Source organism: Hyposmocoma kahamanoa, unplaced genomic scaffold (assembly GCF_003589595.1).
Source record: "Hyposmocoma kahamanoa isolate Upper Pololo Valley unplaced genomic scaffold, ASM358959v1 169, whole genome shotgun sequence".
NCBI lineage: Eukaryota > Metazoa > Arthropoda > Insecta > Lepidoptera > Cosmopterigidae > Hyposmocoma > Hyposmocoma kahamanoa.
Window position 1 is genome coordinate 345331 of NW_020653611.1, and position 27853 is coordinate 373183.

General features: G+C 41.0%; 3 protein-coding genes across 15 annotated transcripts in view; 1 reads left to right on the forward strand and 2 right to left on the reverse strand.

Moving 5' to 3' along the window:
* Positions 1-75: 75 nt before the first annotated feature.
* On the reverse strand, positions 76-12296 carry LOC113225633 (probable phosphorylase b kinase regulatory subunit alpha). Of its 13 annotated transcripts, none has more exons than XM_026457990.1 (18): positions 12006-12296; positions 10847-11832; positions 10555-10768; positions 10369-10478; positions 9619-9766; positions 9001-9165; positions 8762-8935; positions 8565-8697; positions 7304-7318; positions 6245-6507; positions 5915-6171; positions 5773-5811; positions 4136-4264; positions 3547-3685; positions 3372-3416; positions 2560-2661; positions 934-1049; positions 76-653 (listed from the first exon to the last, which is right to left on the reverse strand). In XM_026457990.1, the coding sequence occupies exons 1-18, from the start codon at positions 12262-12264 to the stop codon at positions 177-179; spliced, it is 3771 nt and encodes a 1256-aa protein (XP_026313775.1). In that variant the 5' UTR covers positions 12265-12296; the 3' UTR covers positions 76-176. The 13 variants fall into 13 exon arrangements, with proteins under 13 accessions (XP_026313775.1, XP_026313773.1, XP_026313774.1 ...); XM_026457988.1 differs by having other exon boundaries at positions 2560-2664; XM_026457989.1 differs by lacking the exon at positions 9619-9766 and adding an exon at positions 10146-10293 and having other exon boundaries at positions 2560-2664.
* A 2150-nt stretch (positions 12297-14446) lies between these two features.
* Positions 14447-15565, forward strand: LOC113225665. The gene has a single exon (XM_026458039.1). It carries the CDS (start codon positions 14553-14555, stop codon positions 15303-15305), a length of 753 nt encoding a protein of 250 aa, XP_026313824.1. The 5' UTR covers positions 14447-14552; the 3' UTR covers positions 15306-15565.
* A 1427-nt stretch (positions 15566-16992) lies between these two features.
* LOC113225641 overlaps positions 16993-27853 on the reverse strand; it is a 17155-nt gene continuing 6294 nt past the window's right edge. The window contains exons 5-9 of the mRNA XM_026458008.1: positions 27058-27201; positions 26804-26930; positions 22253-22370; positions 18954-18986; positions 16993-17270 (exon numbers count right to left, since the gene is read on the reverse strand). Of these exons, the coding sequence (XP_026313793.1) occupies positions 17164-17270; positions 18954-18986; positions 22253-22370; positions 26804-26930; positions 27058-27201 (529 nt within the window). The 3' untranslated portion in view covers positions 16993-17163. The remainder of the gene's footprint in view (positions 17271-18953; positions 18987-22252; positions 22371-26803; positions 26931-27057; positions 27202-27853) is intronic.

The window sequence follows — 27853 nt, forward strand, 5'->3', positions numbered from 1 at the left end:
TAGGTAGTCTCTTGCGTTCCGGGCGGTCTTCGTTGAACCCCTAGCCGAATGTAAATAAAACGCCACTGGTGCAGTGTAAAATAAAAGTGTTCATTCTATATTGTAGTTTATTTGGAGAACATTCTAATAGAGTCAAGGTATTAACGCCACAAACGAGAAACGGCGCGTCGGGGTGGCTAGGTGATGGCGCACTCGAGCGGCGCGTCGTGCGGCAGGCGCTCCAGCAGCAGCGCGGCCGCGGCCCGCGCCAAGTGCGTCATGGTGCCGAAGGAGCCGCTGGGCGCAGAGTCGTACAGGTGCTGGCACACGCCGGCCGCGCCGCCGCACAGCAGCGCCGCCCCCGCCCCCGCCTCCGCCTTGGCGCAGCACAGCGTGGCGTCGCCGCCCACGCGCCGCTGCTCGTCCAGGAACAGCTGGTTGGCCTTGTGCACCAGGTGCTCGACCGTGATGGCGCCGCCCAGGTGCCCCACGGCCTTGCACTCCACCACCAGCGTGAGCACCATGAGCGCCTCCACCACCAGCTGGCGGTACTCCGGCTGCGGGATCGAGTTCAGCACGGTCTCCACGGCCAGCGCGAACTTCAGCTCGCCCGACGTCATCTCCTGGGTCAGGTTCGGTTGGAGGATTTTGCCTTGTATTATCAGGCCTTGGCACTGCAAGGAGCGATGTCTTATTAAATATACATTGAAATTAAAAGATCCTGTACTAGGTAGGAAGTGGAATATGTATGATGAGAACGTATAATTAAATCAAAACCATTTTTTTTGGGTAGGAGTAATCCCATGCAATGATGAATTAAGGAAAGTGAATAACACACTCTATAACAGTACTCTATTCGTGTAATGCTTAAAAGTAAGAGGCCACCACTTCGTTTGGGACCATTGACCACGATTCTCGAGTGAAATAGCGAGCTTTAAGGGGTCGCGGATATACCTTCTCGAGCACGGCCCAGACGCGCGGGTAGAAGTCCCGGGGCACGCGATTGAGCGCGCCGTCCAGGCGCCGCCGCCGCAACCACTGCCCCTGGCGGTCGGCCTCGCCCAGTGGCGCTGTCACACAACCCAGGCATACAATACTTTCTATTTTTAAAGGATCAGGGACGGTTGACCTGCGAAATACTCAAATGACCCGACGAAAATTTCCCCTTGCATAATCTTAGACTGATTTTCATAAAGCGAACTTTGATTTCGTCTAAGTAAAGTTGACGAGGCAAACAAGTTTTCGTATTTACAAAACGACGAAGTTGCAAAGTAAACTCGGAAGATTAATTTCGTTTCTTGCTTAAACGTGGGCAAAGTTCATGTTGTAAATACTCCACGGTATGGCGAGGTTGCTGGTTCCAATCCAGCCGAATCGAAGAGTTTTCTTTGTGATCACTTCAGGTCTGTGTTAAAGTTACTCCACCTGGTTTTTATTTAATTAATTACAGTTAAAACAAAAGTGAATAGCTTCGATTTCTTCACAGGTGTCATGGTCCATTATATTTATTTATTTATTTTTTTTTAATTTATTGATTTTTTGATTTTTGATTTATTTATTTGGCGTTGCAGTCAAAGTCAAAGTCAAAGATTATTTATTCCATAGGTAAAATAAATTTACACTTGAAAACGTCACATTTAAGCTACTGCTCGTTCACTACGCTGACCTCCCTGAGAAGAACGAGCAAGAAACTCTAGGGATTGCTCTTTTCAAATAAACTTAAATGCTATGGAATACACTTTGAATCAAATTTGTGTGGATTCTGGAGCCGTGTCGTCTTTCCATACATCTTTATCTAACACGTAGTCTTCAATTTTGTAATATGATTTTTCGATCAAAATATTTTTAATGTAGTTTTTAAACTTAGGAAATGATAAACTTAATATATGCTCCGGAATCTTATTGTAAAAACGTATACAGTTCCCCATAAAAGAGTTGTTTACCTTGGTTAAACGAAATCGTGGTATCATGAGTTTGGACTTAGCTCTAAGGTTAATATTATGGATATCTTCTTTCTTATTGAAATTATGTATATTTTTACGGGCATATAAAATATTTGAGTAAATGTACTGCGATGCCACAGTCATGATACCAGTCTCCTTAAACTTTTCTCTGAGAGATACCCGAGAGCCTAGCAGCTACAATTAGCTGAATATTATTATCCTTTTCAAGACAAGAGTATTTACTTGCATCGTCAGTTTCCATCAGGTGAGATGGAAGTCAAATATGCACTTGTTTATTAAAAAAAAAAAAACAGTATGTAGCTACCACAATATAGACTAAGTAACATATAAACAATTATTTTCCTATAACCTACAATAGCGTAACTTGTATCTTAAAAAAAACATAAAGTATCAAGTTAATATTAAGTAATTTCACATTCATGTGATGACTACAACAATACTTCCTTCTCAATACGAAGTCTAGCTATTATTAATCTCTTCAACTACATTTCTATTTTCTTTCCCACTGTACATAAAGCACTACAGACTCCACGCAGGGGAACAATTCTTCTCGCGCCTCACGATCGAGGTAACAACAATATTCTCAGATAAATAATGAAGTCAGCCTGTTAGTTACCTGTATCGATATTGCCTTGAAGTGATTGTCCTTCCAGCATAATCTGGGACTTCTTGCCATATCGAGTGGACTTGTTGCTTACTATTGAGAAGTTTCCGCGACCTACTGAAAAATCCAGTACATAATAAACAGATACAGATAAGTACTGATATACATAGGTATGGGTTTTTGTTAGTAAAGAAATGGGTATTGACTAACCTATCGAAATGGATCTATTCTGTAAACCATTACATATAGGGTCAAGAACGCGTCAAGCTTAACACTAAAGATTTCAATTCAATGGTGATAAGAAAAATCAAGAATCAAAAGTGTCACCATTCTGGACGAACTATTGACTGAAAGAGGTTCATAAAATTCAAATCACTGGACAGGGCAGCATTATTTTTGACATAACGACAAAATAAGGGTAATAACGTCAGGGTAGCATTCAGAAAATTGCATTTTGCTATATATAGACGTAGGAAAGGACAATGCATGTTGCTCTCCATTATAATTTAGGAAGCTAAAAGTAAATCAAGGCAAATCCACATTCATGTCCTTCTAGAATAGCGGCTTATCTCAAAAACACTTACAGTTAATCAAGTAGTTTGAAAAATCAGGCGTATCTGTTACGCCAAGGCAATGAGGCTTATACCGGCCCTGTATCATCACGCGATTATTTTCATTAATGGGAAAGTCTGTCCTATTCAGAACCAAAAATGTATTCTGAACGCAGCGTGGAATAAGCCAAAAACTAATTTAGTTCAGTCACTATTCTAGACAAACAGTGACATACAAAACGAAATTGTAAATTGACTATTGTTGCCACTCGCCTTTACTCTTATCGAGTTTCTCCTTTACTATACACAGAGAATTCGCTGCAAAAGAAACATTGTGTTAGAGCCATATCACACGGGCGACGTTCGCATCCGGGTGAGGTATAGTTGCGATATCTGACGGCATCGTCCAACCCCGCACAGGTAGAACGAACGGAAGGGGCGCACTCACCACTGTTGATGGCGAACTCCTTGCCGCTCAGGATGTGGTAGAGGAGGTTCTTCATCTCGAAAGGCGACAGGTTGAGCAAATGCTCCGAGGCCTCCTCGCCGTCGCACGACAGCGTGCGCGACAGCTCCGTCGCCATGACCTTCCACCGCAGACGAACCACGTGTAAGCAATCACTAACAACTCGGTGGACGGCTATGCTTGCCTCTCGGCTAGGGTGGATGCTAGGTTTAAGTCTGTAGCAACTTTTGTCGTCATATTAAAAATAAAATAATGACGCAAAATGTCTTATCTACAATATTGAAAGTAATTTCCTCCGTGTCGCGTAGCCGTGGGGCACCCTGTATTTATTATTCAAATATTTTCCAGGGGTAAAGTTTGTAATGTTTACGGTTTATTTTTAATTTTGCTATGAACTTTGTTTCGATGAAGTAATTTTGTTACTAGTAACCAAGTGTAAGGGGAACTGAGCAATATATTTCTAGTCCACAGTTAAAAGAGTCGGTACACATTACAATGCAACAATTTATGGCAATCGTAACATTCCATTTTGCGTAACTAAGGTATAGTTGACCGTGGCCGAGTGAATCACCTGGATGATAAGCCCGACCCTCAGGCGCAGCATTTCCAGGAACAGCTGCGGCTCCGTCCGGATGAACATAGCCAAGTACACCAACAGCTCCTGAGTCAACATGGCGGTACTCTCATCGTCTCCATACGCCTGTTGACAAATAATATTAACAACAACTTATTATATTTTGTAGTCGCTAATGCGCCACTCAAAGGCCAATGTAGTATATGATGAAATTATATTATGTTAAATTCATTCATTAAATTCATCCTATGTTTCTCTGCTACCCACGGGTCACCTCTACAGAGAAGGTTTAGTTTATTACTACATTTATTACTTTCGCACGAATGCCAAAATAAAACGCAATTTTGAGTTAGTTCGAAATGTAAAACAGTTACCTACGTCCTCAATCTTATTTTATTAAGTAATATTGTTGTAACCAATTAATCGCCAAATTTCACTGAGTCAATTCAATTTCACTTAAAAAAATATTTACTTTTTGATTTTGATTTTGACAGAGATGTTACATTGACAATATGATTGAAAATCATATATTACACATACAGGTGAACCTAGCTCAACTGATGATTTTGGCTCATCTTTCGAAGAAAGTGAATAAATATTAAAACTATAAGTGTTTGTTTTAGCTTTGCTTCAGGATTTTTTAACTTGTTTGTCATTGTGATCATTTAAAATACTTATTATTAAACTCTAACAGCATTACTTATGTATACTATTTAATTTTAAACTGCCTCTGTGACCGAACGGTAACCATGCCGCGCATGACTGCCACGCAGACGTCCTGGGTTCGATTCCCGGGCCGGGAGAAATATTTGTATGGCCTACATTTATTTCTTTCGTGAATTTGGGGGTAATTTGTCGTTGTCCATGTGTGTGTCCATGGCACCCGCGACGCAGGGTTTCCCTAGTGCGGGGCTATGAGTATGTGCGCGTTATTATTATTACTATTATTAAATAACACTAAACAATGTTTAAAAAAATCTAAACTATAAACATTGATTAGTTCTAAACGATTGATTAATTTGCCATATGTTATTTGCTATTTAAGAATAGCTGTCATAAATATATGTTAAGTGTTCTATGTAGAACTGAAAACCAATGATCCAAAAAAATAAATTAAACGATCACAAGACTCATAAATAATAATAAAAAAATAAAATTTCGAATCGATTTCTCGTGGGAATCGTTTAATGCGGTTACCGATATGTTTAGTTCACATCCCTATTAACGTTACGATGACAAGTGTCAAAATGTGCCTCTTGATGACTACAGTGCCTACAAAAAGTGTGGACGGCGACTAGAGTCATCTCGTATACAGGTGTTATCGTTAAGTGTGCCCAGGCAGTTATTCCATAACTATAAAAGATATCAAAAAGCTTTAAATTGATATCGAAAGTACGTTACCGAATGAGTTTTATCGTTAAGAAGTGTCGATTTACTCATTAGGTAACGTACTTTCCATATTACTTTAAACCTTTTTGATATCTCTTATATTTATGGAATAATCGCCTGGGCACACTTAACGATTACACCCTGTGTAAAGTTTCAAGCGTGATGTATAAAAACCATATAAAACCATTCTGTTCATCGTTAAAATAATACGTACTTTCGGGTCGTAGTATATCAGACTGTTTTACCTTTTTGTTTTCGTTCCCGTGTTTGTCACGACGCAACGACTGCATGAAAAAAATGTGTCTTTTAAGGGAACCATTCATACAGAGCGATCGATTCGATGACTCACAAAACCGGCCAAGTCCGGGGGAAGGGCGAGAACCGTACCAGGTGGATGAGCTGGCGCAGCTCGTTCTCGGGCAGCGGCGCCGTGATGGTGTGCTCGTTGGAGGGCGGCATGCCCACCGTGATCTGCTTCTGGCGCACCAGCAGGTCCGTGACGGCCTTGGCCAGGTCCTCGACGCGCTTGCCCAGCATGCCCGCCGTGTGCCGCACCAGGCCCCACAGCTTCTGCGCGCACGCCTTCTCGTACAGCGCCTTGAGCAGCTCCCGCACCGTCACCGCGCGCCCGTTGTCCAGCATGCCTGCGCAGGCGCGCGCGTCACGGCCCGCCCGGCGGAGGGGCCGGACGGGTCCGGACGGGCAACCGCCACCCACCCGTGTTGAAGTCCAGGCCGTGCGCGTCCACCAGGTACTGCAGGATGTCGCCCTGCTCGTCCAGGCTCTCGGTCTCGCGCAGCGCGGCCAGCAGCTCGTCCGTCTCCTGCTCGGCGTACACGCTGGCCGACTCCGAGGCCACGCGCGCGCGCGGCGCCTTGGCCGCCCCTGGAGAGTTGCCCTCCTTGGGCGGCGACGGCGTCTGCTCCCTGGTCACCTCGATGGTCGGCGTGCCCGCGCCGAGACTCGTCGTCGACGTGCCCCTGCGCCCGAGCGTTCAAATTGCACCGATGCCACGGAAAAGATGGTGTTATAAAAGAAAACCACACTCCTTAGTTACAAAAAAGCAGACGAAGCGAACGCGTTAGAGTACGTCGCGTCGTTGTCCAGGGGTCGGACGTTGTGGGAGGTGAATTACGCAACAGGCAGGAGTTTTGATGATATATCCGTTCAACGTACGGAACAATAAATACAGGAGAAGTGCTTAGTGTGCGTGTCACGCGTGCCGAAAGTTCCATTTGTACGTTATAGTCGTGTCAATTATCTCGCGCAAAACCTCGAATACTGTAACAACTTGTCACGTTATCTATGAAGAATGGTGGTGTTTGATATCAGTGTCAAGTCTTATTTTATTCAATGTTAATAAATTTTAAATTTTCTGTTAACCATTATAATTTTTTGTAACAACGAACTAAAGCATACCCGTTACTGCTGCAATATGGTCGTTTCTTTTTTGGAGAACTAAGTAAACATCTCGAATTCGTCGTCGTTCAGCTATTGACCGCCAGGCTACAGTACAACATCGATTGAAACTTCAATAAAAAATCAAAACGTCGACTGCAACAGTACGTACTGAACTTTCAGCAGTATGCGAACAGGGTAAAGTTTAATTTATATTCATAGTCCACACTTTGTTATTTCTTTTTAAATTAGAAACTCGACCAATCATTATCGAGGTTTTCTAGTGGTTCTGATAGTAATCGAAGTTTATACACTTCAATTATTTTTTTCTCCGTGGTTGAACGCCAATACAAAAACGTATCAAGGTTTATACATTACCCGTACACCACTTCACTGGAAAAAGAAACAATTTGTTATAATAATCGTCCACCTACGGTCAAGACCAAAGCGAACACGACGCTTTCGAAAAAATTTGAAAACGACACTCCTTCAAGTTCTGTGACTGATTTCAATGTCGGCGTTCTCGGAGGGGAGATCGCGAGTAAAATGTTTTCTGTCAAACATGTTCGGAAATGTTTGCATTCTGTTTGCATTACTTTCAAAAAATGAACACGGAAAGTTTGTCATTTAAGGACCGTGCGACTTGTTCCCGGCCAAGGCCAGCAAAGTAAGTACGAAAATCCATTACTGTTTATTTTTTTCCATCCTCTAAGATTACTGTCCACTTCTGTACTTTTAAATCTAATACCTACTAATAATGAGAGATTCGCTTTAGGCCTTTTGGAGGGAAAACTGTCGTTTTTATTTTGGTTTTCAATTATTTTGTGGAATCTAGTTTAAAGTGGAATAGTATAGAGCTATTGTGCCTTAATCGAAGATTAAAACGCGAAATTATACGAATATCGAACTAAAATACCCGTATCTGCCCGTTCTAAGGAATCCCGAGTCAATCCAAGCACGCCGTCTCAAATTGCCTATCCTCTTTGTGGCAGCCACATTTACAGAAACATAATTAAACGAAGACACGGCTCAAAGGACTGGTATCCTAGCCAAAATTATTAATAAAAGAAATACTAATAATGAACTACGTTAACAAGCAAAAGAAAAATTCATACAGCCCACTGCCCACTGTTCAAAATTGCGAGAATTAACTGCTTAATTTTTTTTTAAAACAAAAGGCGGTAAAATAAAACTAAAGACTTTGGTATTCTTTTCTGCATTTTCAGTTTTTTTTTGTTTTCGTCGAAAAAATAGTTTTAGTGAGAAAACCGATAACGGAAATAATAGTAATTGATTGTGCTCCGCCTAAATTAAAACAAGAGGTAATAGCCATGGAAAACTTGTTGCTGGTTATGAGCAAAGTAAGATACATGAAAACTCATGTTACTAATATGTGCCTGGAAAAATAACTACATATTCTTTTAGCAAATTGTCCGGGGTTTATACCTTTTTATTATATATATTCCTCTCTTTTATCTTCTAGTATTTCCTTAAATTGTTTGAAAAAAGCATACACAAGACTTATCGCTTGACTCGTATTAATACAAGGCCTCCCTGGCGCTCGTCCTTGTAACTCATACTCGCCCAGCAATCCCTTACCTCCCGGCCTCTGCAATAATGCACTATATCGGGGACTCACTTGGCCAAAAACTTCTTCCTGGCGTCCTCGGGCGACGGGCTCCGACCGGACGCGCGGTCCACTTCGAGCCACGACGGCTTCCTCTCCAGCTTGCCGGGGCCCGCGTACTCTCCCTCCATGCCCAGCGTTTCGGCTGCAAGAGCGACATCGAGTAGCGGCGGCGGGCGGGGAGGCGGCGGGGCGGGGCGGGCACTCACAGTCCACGTTGATGGAGCGCGTCTTGCGGATGGCGCCGCGCACCGACATGCGGCGGCGCAGCGCGCGCGCGCGGTCGCCGCCGCCGGCCGCCGGCCGCGCCAGGCAGCTGGCCTTGCTGCTCAGCGACTTCAGCAGGTGCTCCTCCAGGTAGCTCTGCACGCGCGGGTTCAGCTCTGCAAGGCGCGGGGGTCAGGTGTGTGCGCTCGGGCCGCCCGCCGGGCCCGCCCAGCGCACTCACTGTCGGGGTAGCCGTCCTCCTGGCTGCCGAGGAAGCTCAGGTTCGTGATGGCCGACGTGCTCAGGAAGTCGCCGAGGTTCCCGAGGGTGACTCTGGTGCCGTTTATGTAGCCGGACTTCAGTTTCTTCATGGTCGTTATCATTGCCATCGGAATTCTGCCCTGGTCTAAAAGAACGCACGCGGCGGTGAAACGGTCGAAATTATCTTTTAAAATTATTCGTGCAGAAGCTTCCAAGCGAAGGGCACATTCAATATTTATGTCGCGAGTCGGGAATCGGAACGATCGAACGTGGGTCGCTTTGATGTAGGATGCGATTCGTGAATAGAGTGCGGCGTAGTACACTTATGGAAACGTGCCGCCGCCGACACCCTGGTGACTAAAATTTTGATTAGCATCAGCGTGCGTAATTTAATTGCTTTTCTATTGAATGTCACTGGTTCAACACTCTCCGTTCTGCGCGTGCAACCACGTTAACTTTAAAAGATTTACTACAGAACGTAAGTATTTATACACAAGAAAGAACTGCGGGGAAGCACGCGGAAGACCCGTTTGTACGGAGAGCATAAAGTACCAGGAGGTGCCACGAAGCAAAGCCAACGCGCCCGCATACAATTTACCTAACAAATACTGCGTCGCGAGAAGGGTGATGGTCGGCCGGCCGAGCATCTGCTTCCAGCTCATGCCGAGGAACGCCACGTTGGCCATGAATGTGCTGGCCAGCAGCGCCGGGTCGCGAGACATGTAGTACTCCTCGTAGTCAAAATTCTACGAGACATTCACACACGGTCGTATCAAGTGATTTGAGAATAAGAACATCAATACACTTGCCTTCCGATACCTATTGGGCTGTCTACGGCTTTTCCTTAAATGTATGAAGAATATTAAATGTATGACTAAATAATTCATGGATAACATTTTAGTTCATCAATACAGTATAAAATAAAACCATACATTCCAATAAAACATACATAGATACATAGTATATAAGTATTTACTACAGCATGTGACCATTTAGAAGGTCAAATCTAGAATCACACAACAGTTGCTTCTTGTATCTGCTGCCATAATGTTATGATAACGCAAAATAAACGAAAGGGTAAGGCACGCAAGCACAAATCAAGCTCAGGGGTAAAACAAAAAATACCTAAATACATCTGATTCAAGCTCAAGACAACAAGCGGCCGTCCCAGAAGGTTTTGCCACGATGATTTCAAGAAATTTATCTCGGCCTTCAGAATGTCGACCATCAGTTCATAGTCGGAAGCAATGTAGAAACGCTTCATGTCAGAAAACTAATAAAATAAAAAAAAATATATTGCACTTGAAAGACTAATGGTACTAAAAACAAATGAAAAAGCGCAGCCCACCTGCGGAGTGAATGCGAAAATGCGATCATTCAATGAGTATAGTTTACTCGTACTGAGAATTCCGACATCACGCGATTTTCTCCCTGAAAGGCCCAACTTCTTGTTTCTACCTACAAAGAAATAAAAATACTCAAGAGTTTCAGTATATTCTAATCACGACGTCATAGTACGCAAAGACAACCTTACCCAAATATGTATACAGATAACTCAAAACTCTAGCAGGCTGGACCTCGATTGGTGCGACTTCAGCAATAGTTTGAGCATGCAAGTCATATTCCAACAACTTGTCCCTGATTTCATTGTCTTCTGCTAGTATAACAATCTGAACCACTACGTCAGGTTTCTTCTCTGAGCATAGTCTTCTGTTGAGAGGATCTAGTTCACCAACTGCCAGGAAACCCTGTAATAATTTTTACCATAAGTTATTATTATTCCTATTACAAAGTGGTAAAAGATATAAGTGATTTGGTAATTTTACCTCTTGCAACAACTTCCCAAGTATGTATAAAGATTGTGCCCATATAAAAGGACATCTGCCTAGGGGTATCCTGTCTTGACTTCCTGGTTCATGCTGCTCTAAATCAGCTTTATCTGCGGGCACTGCATACAACTCTGGGACCAACTTTATCCCATCATCATTCCTCAACATGATCTTTTCTAACCGTTGCGTATAGTCACTCACATTTGCCTTATCTCCTTGGAAACAGTAATCCAGTATTAAATAGCAGAAAAACAGAGGCCATTCACACTCTATGTTCTCAAACATTCTCAACTCCCATGGCTCATAATACAGCCTATTAGGATCCTCTCTTGGATTCTTGTGGCCATCTCTCAGAAATCTCTTACATCCATACTTCCCTTGCAATTTTATAACAATAGCATCCCTAGTTTTAGCAATCAACTGTGGATCATCCACAGCAAATGCTGGGTAGCTTATAATAGACAAAAGGCCTGAATCTAGCTCTTTACTGTTAGATTCTCTAGGTAGCATTGATTGCAGCACAGCTTGGCATTTTTGAGCCTCATCAGCTAACACGTGGATGACACTCGAAGGTCCTCCACGGGCCCCAAACAGGTCTAGCTCATTCATAGCTTCAAGAGCTGCTTTGGCCATGCCAATTGAACTGGCATTAAGCTCTGGCAAGCCATGGTTGGTTTTGTCTCCTCTTTCCCAAATGCCATAATCAGGAGTGCAATAAGCAGACTCAATGTAGAATATCAGGTTTTGAATAAAAGCAACCTCATCCAGAGAGAAAACAATCTGAAGTCCTGAAGCAGTCATTTGTGCGAGAATTAGGAGGTATAGTGAAATGGAATCAATTTGCAAATGACCCCACTCATCGTCTTTTACAACAGTCCTGCCTGTTGCTGAAGAATATTTGGCATGAAGAGCATCTAATGGGTGTTGAGTGCTTTTGAATTTTTCAACCTTTTCTTTCTGTTGCATCATGGCCATCAAAAGACCTACAAAAGTAAATGTAACATTAAACCATTGGTCAAAGGTTTTATTACTTTCTTATCTTATATTCCAACAGTCTATTAAAAGTAACACATATTCAAGGAAAGAGACAATGGAACGAAACATATACATTAATAACCTTGAGAAGAAGAATGCAGGGTTTAAAGCATAACATTACCTCGCATGAGTTTCACGCAACTCTGTTCTAATTCGTATGTTTTAGCGCGGTCTTCATCTTGGTCCGCGATTTTCTTAAAGGCCATGGACAGTCCCCATACTGCCAAGATGCAGTATAAGTTGTCCCTGATCCATGCGTGGTCGTTGTGAGGACTAGCTGGAAACAAACCCGTGACTGGCTGCTGATGGTCCAATATTAATTTGTGAACTACGCGTTGGTAGTAGTCGAGGCGCACCCCGGAATTACTTCGGGTCCGCATGTTGACCGGCTGGATTTAATCGAAATCAAATATTTATTATCTAACTCATATTTAATTATTTTAGATTATTCCGCTTCTTTTTACACGAGAATTTGTTAATAGTCTATTTTTATTTGTGTCATTTGAAAGTCGGATCTGTCAAACATTGATTGACAAGTAGATGTATGTGTGTGCATAGGTTTTTTGTTTTCCTTCGTTCCGCATGGAACAAGCGAAGGTCAGAGACCATACTGCCTAGTCATTAGGTTCTCTTTTCCTTCAATTTAAAATATTTCGATTGAAGTCTTCATAGTTGCATGTTGTTGGTTTTTATTTTTTGTTATTGAGTGAGTATTAGATAGAGCCATCAGCTTAAACAGGCAACACATAATTAAGAAACTCAAAACGCATTAATACGTAATCACGGTTTAGGTTAGGTTTAGGTAATTAGTATGAGAACATTGAAATGGCTGAGAACACCGAATGTGAGAATAGCCGACCTACACTATATTTATATCTCTGGATTTTGCCTAAAATCTCCACACGTTCACGGTGCGAATCGCGGCAAGAACTCCCACAGTTCCACATTTTCCAGGTGGATGAAGATGGACGCCGAAGTTGCTGTTGCTGCCGCGGGACTGCTTTGCGCTTTGGCGATTTACAATTATGCTTTTATAAAGAAAAAAGTTATTAAAAATAAATGCTAGAACAAACAAAAAATGTCAGTTCTAGTTCATTTTGTCCAATCCACGGCCATTTTAATCACGTTCAAATCGTCAACAATAAAAACAAACACCATTGTCTGCGGCACTTACATAACGGTAACTAAGCCGCACGCGAATGTGGAGCCTTGTCGCGTTCACGCCAAATTCGCGCTTCGTGAACTCTTTATCGCGTGACAAAATACCGACAACAATCTTTTAACAAGCCGCGAAGCCGCAGAATTATGCGAATGGGATCCAACATTACTCACAAAGACTTAGGCTTCGCGGGTAGTTTGCTGCATCACGCGTGAGTCGCGCGCGAATGTGGAGAGGCCATAAAAACTAAAATCATCATCATCATCATTTCTGCTAAAAGACATCCACTGCTGAACCCCCAAGAATGTCGCAACGACCTGTCGTGCGCCAAAAAACTAAAATGTAGATGTCAAACTAGTTTCAGTAATGTGGTACCATTAGCTTCAAGAACTGGAAATACGACCCTAATGGCAAGGACTTGAGTATGATTTCTAGTGCTTTAAGGATCGTATTCTAGAACTGTACTCAATGCTTAAGTCAGGATTTGAGCAGACTTGAGTATGATTTCAAGCACTGGAAATACGATCCTAATGGCAAGGACTTGAGTATGATTTTCAGTGCTCCCTGCAATACTCAAGTCTTGACTTGAGTTTTGCAGTGAGCACTGTCTTGACTTGAATTCCGGCCGGACAATTAACAATTAATCAATTTTCAATCTTTTCAATGTTTTTGATTAACAATTAACAATGAAAACTGACAATTATGATAAATTTATATATGGGGGTGAGTTAGGGCGTTGCTTGTGGGGGCCTGTTGGGGGCCTGCTGGGGGCAGGTTAGGGGGCCGGTTGGGGGCCTGGTTGGGGTCTCCGGTTGGGAACCCCGCTTGGGGGCCCCGGTTAGGAGGCCTGATCGGTGGCTCCGGTTAGGGGCCCGGTTGGGGGGCCCCGGTTGGGGCCACATTGGGGGCCCGGTTGGAGGCCCCGGTTGGGGGCCCGGTTGGGGCCACGGTTGGGGGGCCCGGTTGGGGCCACGGTTGGGGCCCAAGCACAAGCAACGGCCTAACTCACCCCCATATGCCCTATAAATTTATCATAATTGTCAGTTTTAATTGTTAATCAAAAACATTGAAAAGATTGAAAATTGATTAATTGTTAATTGTAGATATTTGCGATTAACGATTGATCAATTGTTAGTTGCGAGAGCCGCAATTAACAATTGATTAATTGTTAATTGCGGTTCTCGCAACTAACAATTGATCAATCGTTAATTGCTGTTTCGCAATTGACAATTAATCAATTGTCAATCTTTAATTGCCAGAACAATTAAATTTTGCCCAACACTGGCTTGGGCGAATATCGGCTACTTAGCATCCATAAATGAGCGAATTAATTTCGCAAAACTCTGACAACACTGAATGTCACGTCACTGTCACTTTTTTAATGAATTGAACGTCATCACATCAGAATAAGAAGTATTTATTTTGAGTTTTTTTATTTGAGAAATTGTTTAGTAATATAGTTTTATGTTTTATTTTAATTTTGTACAAATCGCAATATTTTCGTAAAACATGTTGTTTTATTTGTTCCTGTGCAACATATTGTTCATTTATCCAATCATCGGAGTCAACACGACTTTGTCAACAAACGACAACATCACCTTAAGTGTACCTTCCAAAAGTCTGGAGAAGGTCGAAGCTGGTGCTGATATAACAAAAGCAAATATTTTAAGTGAAGGCGGGCCCATTAAACAAACTACTCAAACGATTACGAACCCCAAAGAAATCCATCCGGCCTTACTGAATTTGGATACAGAACTTGGTAAGGATAAATCAACTGTGCCTTCAAATTCAAAGGTTGTGCCGAGGAAAGGGGTGGTATTCGAAGACAAATCTGCTACAAAGCAGACAACTTCGTCCTCATCACTTCCAACAGTGTCACTGAACACTCCTAATAATAAAACATTAAATAACAGTTCAAGCACAGAACCAAGTATCAATAAGACTCAAGTGATTAACAAAAAGCCTTTAGTATTGTCAGATGAAGCTCTGGCAAATATGCCTGATGTTCGTAAAGATGAACTTAAAATACCAAGGATTCAGTCGTCCAGAACAACTTTGGTAGCTGATCAGATTCAGTCACCAAGAATACAAGTGGCCCCAAATAGCCATCCAGGAATGGTAATGCCTGTAGTGATCACCATACTGGTGGTGCCAATGTTTGCTGTGCTTGGATACATGGCCATGAAAAGGGGACGAGAAGCTTGGAAAAACCGACATTACAAAAGGATGGATTTTCTCTTGGATGGAATGTACAATGATTAAGACTTTTATCATTACTGGGATAGTAATGACTAATCAAAGTTGATATTGACCAATTGAGTTAAATATAGAATCGAGCAATTGTGATAAAAATAAGACTAATTTAAATGTGACACCAAGGGCCATATCACACAAGATGGCAGTTATGATTTGAATAATGTTTTAATGTGACATTCTTTTTCTTGCTCTAAGTTGCTAAATTTTATACTAAATACTGAATGAGTAGTGTTATATTTTATTGTTCTATATATAAATAGGATGTCTGCATAGTGCCCACTGGCAAGTGGGTAGTATAAACAAAAACATCTAACTGCCACATAATAAATATTTTATTGTTTGAAAATTTAATTTAACAAATACAAAGTACTAAGTAATGCCCATGGACAACTTAACTCGTTTAAACTCAACATTGTTTCAAGTTGGAAGATTTTGGTTTTAAAGTTTAAATAGATTTTTTGCAACTATTCACACATATGGCTGTGATTACAACCATCTATTTGTTAATTACTGCAAAATTACCATCAACTTTCATATAGTTATGGTTCATTTATGCCTCTACTACTAACGAAATCACTTTTGGTTAATGTGTGTGTATACTTAGTTCACATCATGGTTATAAGGTATGGTATTGCATAAATGAGTCACAGAATACCTAGTCCATGGCTCGACTGAGCTTGAAGCTATGTCTACAAAATAAAATTTTGTTTAGTGCAAGCCAAAGTGCATTGGAGCAAGTCTGTATAAACTATAATATATAAATTCAAATTGGTACACGAGGAGGCGGGCAAAGCGATATAAAGACTTATTCGGCAATTGTGGCACTTTCAATCGCGATAAACGGTTACAGTAACATGTACAGTGAGTATCGAACAAGCCTGACTGAATAGGCCATTGTTCCATGGACAGTCTGAGCCACTTTAGATATATTTTCGTAACGCGCCAGACTTGCTACTGGGATGTATGTAACCTTTAAGTTACAATAATAGTAATTGCCTAGAAAACAAATCATGTAGCTGAAGCATAATTGTTATACAATATACATGGACATAATTGTTGATATTACTTATGTAAATATGTATGCTCAAGTATAGGTATATAATTGTACAAAATTCAAAGAATATTAAGGTTGCCAGTAAATGTGCCTTACATACTTTTCTATTTTTATACCAGTGTATGATGACTATTGTGAATGAGTTTTAGTCTTCCAGATAATGCTTTAAAATGTCCTGATAACTTTTTAACAGTTAGTGCTCATATAAATCCTATAGGTAATTTATTAATCTACGTTATTTAATACATACACAAAGGTTGAAAGGTTAAAGGACTAAGCAACACTTAGTTTGAAAAAATTGCCTTATTTCAGCGTAGTTAACTATTATGAGATCATTTATATTTAATAAATTAAAATTTAATCAGTGTATCGTAATGTATCCATCTTTTATCCAGGATTTTTGAATACTGTTTTATGGGAGGTGATATTTAAAAATTTGTGTTATAATTTGTAATAATTTTATATTGTTTATGTTTGTTTATATGTAAATTGTTGTTAAAAGTGCGAAATGTGTTATCAAAATTTATAAAACTATTTTGTAATTTATTCATGTTGTACAACAATAAATAAAAATGTCAATGTATTTTGTTTATTTAAATTTATTTATTAGCAATATTCATGTACTTATACATATTTTTTCAAGCCCATATAATCATAGGTATAAGAAAAGTTCAAGACAGTTTAAAATGAAACAAGTAGCAAGTTGCTATCCATATTAGATGTGATTCATGTAATTTGTAGTTTCACAAGTTGAATATTAGTAACATTGAAACAAACATCAATGTTTAAGCTTTAATAACCATTATAGAGTTATTCCCATTTTTCTCCATTATTTTCCCAATCGGCTTCTTCTTCATCCGCTTCTTCTTCATCGGCTTCTTCTTCATCAGCTTCTTCTTCAATGGCTTTTTCAGTATCTGCAATAATTCATTTTTGTTTCTATATAATTAACGAATATCGCTCGAGAGCCTCCCTGAAATTTATACATCTATAATAGAACTATTGCAACCTGTTGTTACACTGCCTTAAAAGATAGGTAGAAAAACTAATCTCTGAACAAAGGCATAAAAATGTAAATTCTTTATTGTCTTCGCCAAGGAAACTTGTACTTATATGTATTTACCACTATGGTTCAAACCATATAGTTAGTTATATATACCTTTGACATAAAATCAGTTTGAGGTAATTCCCTAGTGTTACTCATAATATTTTTTTAAATAACTCAAAAGTTAATCAGTTGTACTATAAGTTTAATCAGTTGAACTAATCAGACACAAATATTCCAATAAGTTCAACTAGGTACATCTTTTCAAAAAGTTGAACCTATTGAACGAAATTGATCCTGTTAGTTCAACATCCAATTATTTAAATAATAGCTCAATGTATAGTTGCTGTTATTGACGCAAATGTCCCAAAAACAAAGGTACACTTATTTCTTCATTTGCATGTCAAGAGTAATACTACCCTTGATTCAAAGAATCCAATATAACAGATATTCCCAAAAATTTAATATGTAAGATGTTGAACTTGTCCCAAAATTAATCTAACCAGCATTAACGGTTTTCTACATAGTGCTGTCGCAGTAAATGCGGCAATGCCATAAACATTTTCCGCTCAATACTTAATACCTACATACTACCATTTACTTGAAAATATTCATTACTAGCTAATTAATTAAAATTACAATGAGGTTACGCTTCCAATATTCTGTTCAATTAAATTGTTCTTCAGAAATAAATATCTACATTTAAATTTACACCCGCGGATCACCAACTGCAAAAAAAACTGCCAATTTCAACATCAACAAACGTAATCCTCTCATGTAAACTTTCGCAGTGTCACCTTCTTTACTATTAATTTGGGCTCGTTAATACCGAGCGCTCTCTTTCTCATTTGCATCTGAACTGTTTTTGTGTAAGTGCTACGGATCGGGTAGCACTTACAGTCAAGAAGTCTTGACTCGTAATATATGCCTAAAATGCATTATATTGCTTCATAATGTGTAGGTATTATAGGTACTTCGTTAATATGAAGTACCTATAATACCATAATAGCATTCGCGGGAATTTCCAGCTGCCTAGGCGAGGACTGACGAATCCGTGGTAAGTAGCGCGAAGGCAGGTGCGAAATACAACAGCTTCAAGGCGCGAGAAAGCTAATGATGCTCGAGCATTCCAGCGATCGCGTGCGCCTTTTCGCGCAGCGAGGCGAAATTGACGCTTCCGTTCCATTTCGATCCGCGGCAATGTAAATTGAGCCTTAGGTGTTATGCTAGATAAATTGGTAAGGCGTTTTATTACAAACAAGAGATCTTATAATATCATAAATACTACACGCTACATCTTCTTCTAGCGTCTGAACTTCTTTCATGTAGTTCGTATTATTTTTATGAGTATCATGTACTAAGAGCACTTCTGACGTATGATCACACATGGCTTTATTATATATACCAAGGGTACGTAATGGATAAATGATATAAGTATTGAAAAATTAAGAAGTTCTTTTATGCTTGGATTGACTAATTTGTTGTATGGGCCCTTCGTCCATAATTATCTCGTGAGATCTGAACGAGTCTGAAACGAAATGAAAATGTTTCAAACCTTTCTCAGCCGCGTTGTCGCCTTCTCCTTGACCTGTAACAAACATTCAATAAACTGAACAATAATAATAATAAATAAATAATTTATTTGGCATCCAAGGCCCACTTGATAGTAAATACAGACAATTTTAATTTATTACTATTATCACCTCACTAGAACATGGATGAAATGACGAAGCATTGGCGATTCGAGCATAGCCGCAAAAGTTTCCAGGATGATGTTAGCCCTTCGGTACATTTAGTCTACTTTCCAGATAGGTCCACTTTCACTATTCGTCTACTTTCCCGATCGGTCCACTAGTTTTTCCCGAATCGTCTATTTCCCATTTCGTGTACTTTCCTGTTTGGTCCACTTTCCCGTTTGGTCTACTTTCCCATTTGGTCTACTTTCCCGATAGGTCTACTTTATGATGCGTCAACTCAGATAATCTCAATACAAAGTACTAAAAAAAAACCGACCTCAAAAGTTTGTGCAATTAAATCTATTAGCCAAGTTTTATTGAAATCGGTTATCGGAAAGTGCGCGAAACCGTGTTCACCCCTAGTTTGCCGCCCTTAAAGGCGGAAAATTTTCTTTAAACTTAAATGGGACCACTACTGAGGTACCCTCTTTCCAACAAAAAAGAATCCTTAAAATCGGTTCACAAATAACCGGAGTTATCGCGTAAAATACATAAAAAAAAAATACAGTCGAATTGAGAACTTCCTCCTTTTTTGAAGTCGGTTAAAAATTAACTGTCTACTTGATTATGTTTTTCAAATCATAATTAACATAAAGCGGCCATCATTATCGAAAATATAAAAAATGTACTCCATGACAATCTACAATTACGTAATTGCAAATTGCATTTGAAAATTTATTAAACTGTTTTTTTTTGTTAAAATTTATATTCTTAAGAGGTGGACCTTACGGAGGTTACGGATCAAAAATCTGTAACTTTTTGTTTTTCGAGATACACCTTTCATTTTTTTTGTACATAGTAGGAATTATGACGGTTGTAAACGCATATACATTTTTATTTAACTATCCGTAGTTGAGAGAAAAAAAAATTGCAAAATCTTAAATCTCTCCCTGGTAAATACTACACAATATTTATTAAAAAAATATATAAAACGCCGAGTTACGATAATTCTTTATTCATAAAATAAATTAATTATGATTATAAATTTTACTTAAAATAACATAAAATAAAAAATAAATAAAAATATGAGACAAAAAAAAACATGAAATCATATTTCTTATTATTTCGGGATATCTGTTTTAGTCTTTAATATCACGGCCTATTATTATTGTCATATAATATCTTTTTCAGAATCAGTGACGAGTTGGTCCACTTTCAATAGATGTAGCGGCTCCACGTCAAGCTTTCCGATTTTTAACATAAGGTTTTCGGTTACTAATAATATACGGATACAAAGTACAAAGTAACGTGAGAATTACATCTTCATTTGCAGCAGATATTGAGTAATTTTCGTAATTTAAATTTTTGAGATTCTTAAGCGTCTTCTGAAAGTTGTCCAATGGGTAACATTGCAAAATGGTTAATTATACCTTCTCTGTGAATCACAATATTCTGTGTACCGAAGATATAATACCAATCATATTTATTTCTTGCGATTTCCAGAGCACATTCCCATATTTTTGAGAATCTATCATTATGCCAGGCGATAAGGCTTGAAGGATTACATAGAGTCGCTTTACCAAATTTCATCTACTCCTGTAATTTCAGCAGAGCAGACTCCATTATGAAAAACCTTCTCGCTGTGTTACCGTCATTAGTATTACCACCTCCTTCTCGTGGTTTATCAATTATTAATCCAAGTTCTTCTCGAAAGCGTCTTTGTACCTTAATTTACTTCTCTTGTTTAATTCGTTTATTTTCGTCACTCCTAGCTGACCGTTTTTGAAACGAAAGGTTGTACGAAATATGCAAAATGTGATAAATCCTGTAACGATAACATTTTTGCTCATATGTTTGTAATTTCAATAGCTGATGCAGGTGGGTAACAGTTCTATTTACTTTTTTGTACTTTGTAATAAGGTGGTAGTAAGAAACAGTTCCGTTCATCCATAATATTCTTCAAATATAAATATTGAGCCCTGGTCAGATTCAATTCAATAAATACACTTAATGTTTCTTGATCGCTCAGTGTTTGGATGTTATTGCAATCGTCCATCAATTGTAGCACTAATATTTTTGTACCTGCATCTACAAACCTAAATACCTCCACTAGTTTTGCTTCATTACTATCTCGTTTGATCGCAGTCCTTTTTTTCATTTTTCTACGGTTGGACATTTGTTATGATTTCTTTCATATCTTTAGAAACCGCAGCTGATTATTATAAAATTTTGATAATGAATACCTACGCTATGAAATAATACAATATTCCAAGCTTCGGGAAGCCTCACTAACAGTCAAAACCTTTGATGAATTTGATAAAGATAGGTTTGTGTCCCCATATTTAATTATGATTTATTTTCTTTACATTACACAACAAATTTGAAAAATATCAACTATTTTTTACATTTATGTTAGATGTGCTTTATAGAAATATATAATTATATAATAACACATAGCTTATCTAACAAAATCAATACGAATTGCGACGTCTGAAAGTTTCAAAATTATACGTCACAACGTGAAGAGTATGGGAAAGGACATTTTGGACGTGTTTTCATTAAATTAACATACCTATCTAACTTAAAAAACCTTCTGTATAATAAAGTATGACATCTAAACTGTCAAATAAAATCAAATGTGTACGAGTATCTCAATTAAGACATTGGTCAAAACCATTTTTGATACGCTGTTGTTCTACTATTTCCCATAGTGCAGTGGATCTATCGGGAAAGTAGACCGATCTGGAAAGAAGACGAAATGGGAAATGGACGAATCGGGAAAAACAAGTGAACCGATCGGAAAAGTAGACGAATAGTGAAAGTGGGCCGATCGGGAAAGTAGACCTAAAGTCACCTACTCCCGGTTGAGCAAACACCGACGATGCGCTATAGTGTCCCGGTAGTCCCAACAGTATCTTGAAACCGTTATTATATAGAACGCGCATGGCGCCGAGTGCCTCTGCGTATAATCAACCCACAGACCACCTGTGTAGAAAATTGACAATACGATGATTGCCAAGGATCGTTCACTACAATGTCTCTTAATTGCATCTCTGCTTCAAACTACCCTCCTTTAATAAGGCGTTCATTGTTCATTCTGTCTTTTTTTTAACCCTTATGTACTAATTGCCATTTCTAAATCGTAGGTATATAAATGAATGAAAATTCAAGACACAACCTGCATTGCCTTTAGATTCTTCACCCTTCATCATATTTAGGATGTGCTGCTTTTCCTTGTTCAGGTGCTTCTTCCCGTTCAGATGCATCGTCATTTGCTCGGTGCATGTCACCGACGTCTGGAAATAGAAAGATTATTTATTTATTTTGTACAACTTACACTTACAGGACTTATAACTAAACATGTAAGTCATAGTCACAAAAAAGGTTGAGTCGATCACCGGCCTAAGATAGGATGCGGAATTTGGACCACAGAGCTTTGGGCGGTGAACACCTCCAAATAAAAATTTTGTGCCGTGGGGCGACGGCTTAAGAATACATTGTCGCCTCCCCATACATGCCCGTGGGGGTCGTAAGAGGCGACCGAGGGCGTCACAAGTGTCCATCTGCTTAGCGCTGTGGTAGGCTTTGTGCCGACTGGATAGCGACCACAGTACATACGGCGGAAAACCCTCCACAGTGAAACGCTTTTGCGAATCGCGTTCAGGGATCAGTTGGTGTACATCCAGTGCACGTGGAGTTTTCGGCGCGGTATCTGGGAGGACTGAGGCGGATATTCGCCATGTCACTTGTTGAGGGATATCTAGTTGACCTGCCGCCCAGGGAGACCCGTAGAAACGGTTGTCCGCTGGCCGCCCGCGGTACAGTACAGGGGCCCAATAGGGACTAACTACCCCTAGAGGCTGCCCCACCATGCCGCGCATAATCTTGGGGTAGGTCGTCGTGCCGGTTAGTGACCGGAATATGGGGTCCCGGCGGCATATCCCGGGGGGGTACGGGGGCCCTTCCGTTCGGCGGGTCAGCCGGCTATCCTTCAAAAGATCAATAGCATGTATTGCAGTTCCCCTCGTTTTTCTTCTTCGGTGCGGTGCCGAAGGCTTCACCTCTTCACACTACCGTCCTTCTTACCCACCATGACAGCGCAACATAAGAATGCAGATCGTTCAGCGGTGCCTAATCCCCCCACCGCGTTTATTATTGAGTTCGCTAACATCCGCGGACTCCACTCCAACCTCAAAGCTGTCCACCATCACCTCGAGACAGCCCGGCCTGCCCTGCTTTTCCTGACGGAGACGCAGATCCGCCGTCCGAATGATATGAGTTACTTGAACTACCCCGGCTACTCGCTTGAGGAAAACTTTCAGGCCAAAGCCGGGGTATGTGTATATATTCGTTCGGATGTGTGCTGTCGCCGTCTGCGCTGCCTGGAGGACCCCTCCTTTTCCACTATGTGGGTGCTCGTAGAATCTAGTTGTTCAGCTAGAGTCTTCGCGTGCTTATATAGATCCCACAGTGGGGATGCGGAGACAACTAGGCTCTTTGACCAACTGAGCCAGGCGACTCTTGACGCGCAGGCGCAGTTCCCATCTGCGGAGATGGTCGTGTTGGGTCGACTTTAATGCTCACCATGAATCATGGTTAAGTTCCCTCAAGACTGACCATGCAGGAAGAACTGCCCACGCTTTCGCTCTCACGCATGACTTGACCCAACTGGTAACCCAGCCCACCCGGGTTCCAGACATATCGGATCATGCACCCTCTTTGCTTGACCTTCTGCTCGCGAGTCACCCTACCTACTATACAGTATCAGTCAGCGCCCCCCTGGGAAGTTCTGATCAATGTTTGGTTGGGTGTAAGGTTTCCCAAATGCCTCCAACTAAGCTGAAGGAGGTCACTCGTCGCATTTGGCACTACTCGTCGGCGGATTGGGATGGTATGCGCGACTACTTTGCGTCCATCCCTTGGTTGCAGCACTGCTTTGCGGGAAAGGATGCCTCAGCAGCTGCCGATGCTGTTGTCGATGAGATTGGAACGGCTATGGATTACTACATACCGTCTTCCAGTGTCATCGCCAATCGCAGAGGACGCCCTTGGTTCAATCGCGAATGCATGGACGCTGTTAGTGAGAAACAGGCTGCATATCGTGGTTGGATCAGGGGTCGTGTAACAAAGGATCCCAACCTTGCGTCCCTTAAAGCAGCCTATAACAAAGCAACCAAGTCTTGCAGGAGGGCTTACATAAGAGCGGATGCCCAGCGCGTTTCACGGATTGGCCAGAAGCTGGTAGCCCATCCCACCGGTAGCCGTGCCTACTGGAGCCTGGCCAAAGCCGTGCAGTCCAATTTTTGTCGTTCGTCGCTGCCCCCTTTGAGGTATCCCGATGGATTTTTGGCCTATGGCCCCGAAGAGAAAGCCAATTTATTGGCCGACCTTTTTGGGGCTAACTCGCGCATTCACGACCAAGATGCGCAACCGCCGTCAATTCCCCACTGCGGAGTCACAATGCCTGATATAGTTATCAGACAATGTGATGTCCGCAAGGAATTGCAGACTCTTGACGTGCGGAAAGCCTATGGTCCGGATGGGATACCTCCTATCGTCCTTAAAAGGTGTGCGGCGGAGTTGTCTCCCGTACTGACGCGCTTATACCGCCTCTCATACCAATCTGGTAACGTGCCCCTAGCTTGGAGGGAGGCCAACGTGCAACCTATCCCCAAGAAAGGAGATCGGTCTGATCCGACAAACTATCGCCCAATAGCTGTCACTTCAGTGCTCTGCAAAGTGATGGAGCGGATTCTAAATATCCAGATAATCCGGCACCTGGAACGTCACTCCATTCTTAATGATCGGCAGTATGGGTTTCGGCCGAACCGATCAACGGGTGACGTTCTAGCGTATCTAATGCATCTCTGGGGTGAAGCTATCGACAAACAGGGCGAAACCTTAGCGATAAGTCTGGATATTGCTAAGGCCTTTGATCGGGTCTGGCACCGTGGTCTCCTCTCCAAGCTTCCGGCATATGGTCTTCCCGGCCGCCTTTGTGAGTGGATCTCCGGCTTTCTGCGCGAGCGAAGATTGCGTGTCCTTGTTGACGGAGGCACTTCGCGGCTCGTGACAGTTAATGCTGGGGTGCCACAGGGCTCAGTGCTGTCGCCCACGCTGTTCCTTCTGCATATCAATGACTTGTTGCCTTTTGGCAACATTCATTGCTATGCAGATGATAGCACAGTGCACGGTTGCTATTATAAGCAATCGTCAAGCACCCGGGAGGACCCTGAGAGAAACCGGGAAAAACTTGTCGCTGAGCTCAACCATGTTTTGGAGCATATATCGTCGTGGGGCTCCCGAAACTTGGTTGAGTTCAACGCCAAGAAAACCCAGGTATGCGCGTTCAGCTCCAAAAAATCCCCATTCCTTCCACTTCCTCATCTTCAGGGTACAACGCTGACGCTGCAGGACAGGCTCAGTCTACTGGGGATGAGCATCCGGAAGGACATGAGCAACAAAGATTACATCGAGAGCGTCATCTGTACCGCGTCGCGCAAGCTTGGCATCCTGAACAAGGTGCACCGATTTTTTACTCCAGAGCTGCGATACCTGTTGTATAAAGCTCAGGTCCGAAGCAGCATGGAGTACTGTTCGCACCTTTGGGACGGCTCTGCCAAGTACTTGCTCGATGCCCTAGATGGACTGCAGCGCTACGCCTTCCGTGTTGTCAACGATCCTCATGTAACTGAGCATGCGGAGTCGTTACAGCTTCGCAGAGATATAGCGTCTCTTAGCGTATTCTATCGTCTGTACCACGGTGAGTGCTCTGAAGAGTTATTCAACCTTGTCCCTTCCTCTCCTTTCCATCAGCGGACCACCCGTGCCGGACTGCGTTGCCACAGTTGGACGGTCAGTTCAATACCGTCCCGCACTAAAAAGTTTGGCAATTCGTTTTTATGCCGAACCATCAAATTGTGGAACCAACTCCCGGCGCATGTATTCCCTCCCCTCTATAACATCGGGTCCTTCAAACGTAGTGTGAAGAAGCATTTGGCCAGACCGGCAAAATGATAGTGACGGAGTGAAGATATTTGTGTTTTCCATCCGTTACTCTCATCTCTGGACTGTATTCGCACTTTCCATCAGGCGCGGTGCAGTCATTTTGCCGAGTCACAATAAAAAAAAAAAAAAAAGAATAGATAGAAATTTTGATTCAGTGTTGTTGAACACGTCAATATCATTTGTTTTGCTTAAGGATTCAATTACGGCTAGGGCTTCGAAGAATGGTGTCCGTCTTAGTGTCACTGTGATTATGATTTATAATGTCCATCAATATTATTTACTATGCAACTAACCAACATTGTTGATGAAAACAAGATAATCTGACCAACTATTTGCTCATTAAGCTTATTATTATTATTTGATATTTTTTATGTAAAATGTATGATGAGAATCGTTGTTGTGACAGTCATATTCAAATGTACATAAATCGTTTGCCACCAACACAGTGGGATCGCTAGGAAGTAGGATTTCTCACTTTTTTACATGGATACTACATGGAGTCGATGTACACACGCCAACACATCAAGCTACACATTGACGTATCTTGTTCCGTTGCACTGGAGGCGATTTTCGAACAAAAATGTGTAGTCTGATGTGCCGTTGTCCGTACATTGGGTAAAAAGGGCATTTTGTGAAAAGTACATTCTGAGAAAGGGACGTTTTGCGTCCGGTGGACATTTTAAGATGTGGACATTCTGCGACTGCGCACGAGTAAACTTACATTACAGATATCACAATGAAGGTCAGAGGTGTGGTGAACTATCGTCAGTTTTGGATCTTTTGGTGCGACGCTAGGTTTTTCTGGCTCAGACTTCATACTTTTCTTTTCACGACGGACCAATTGGTTCCTGTCAAAGAATATAAATTTTAAAAATTACAAACACACGACAGAGAAAAGGTAGCTTGAGAAAAGGGTGAACTATATTATCGCATCTTAATCACATTGCAGTGAAAATCAGCAAGCGGTATGCTTACAATCTGTCTTGCATTCCATTTTGCAACAGCACCGGGTTCTTGGGAGCCTTGCGCCCTTCCACGATCCTGCGAAACCACAACATTATTGTTTTGCAAATCAAGAAGACAATGAACGTAAACACCATAGATACGATGTGGTTGAGACTTTTTTAAACAAATATGATTTGCCATAGGCGCACTTGACAGGCGATTCAGCGACCACATGAAAGCTGCATGCAATGTCTGTCTATCATTCCACAGAAGTTCTTCTATCTATATTCTTCTATCTACATAGGTATAGTCGCCGATAAGTGAAATCGTGTAGATTAGTTTTTTATTATTGTATTGTATGTATGTTAGTTTGAAGGTATATATAATATAGGTGTATTTTGTTTTTATATTGTTATGTATGTTAGTCTATAAGGTATGTATACATGGGTCTTTTTGTTACCTGATATAAATAAATAAAAAAAATAAAAAAAAATAAAAAAAATATATTAGTTATCGGTTAGAGAACTGTGTTGACATATTACGCTTAGTCAGTCAGTAATTAAAATTATATGGATATTTATAAAACTAACTAGAACAACAAAATGTTAGCGCTAATAATGTTTTGCCATTTGTTTGTATCAGAGACGCATAAAAAAAGTGGCAAATATTAAAAAAAAACACAAACCAAATCGTTTTCCCAAAGATTTTTACTTGGTGCTTATTTAGTTTTATCACTGTTTGTCATTTTTAGTCAAGAATTAAAGAGATCAAACCATGAATCAACATCGATGACCATCAGATATATGTATATCGAATAATTTGACCC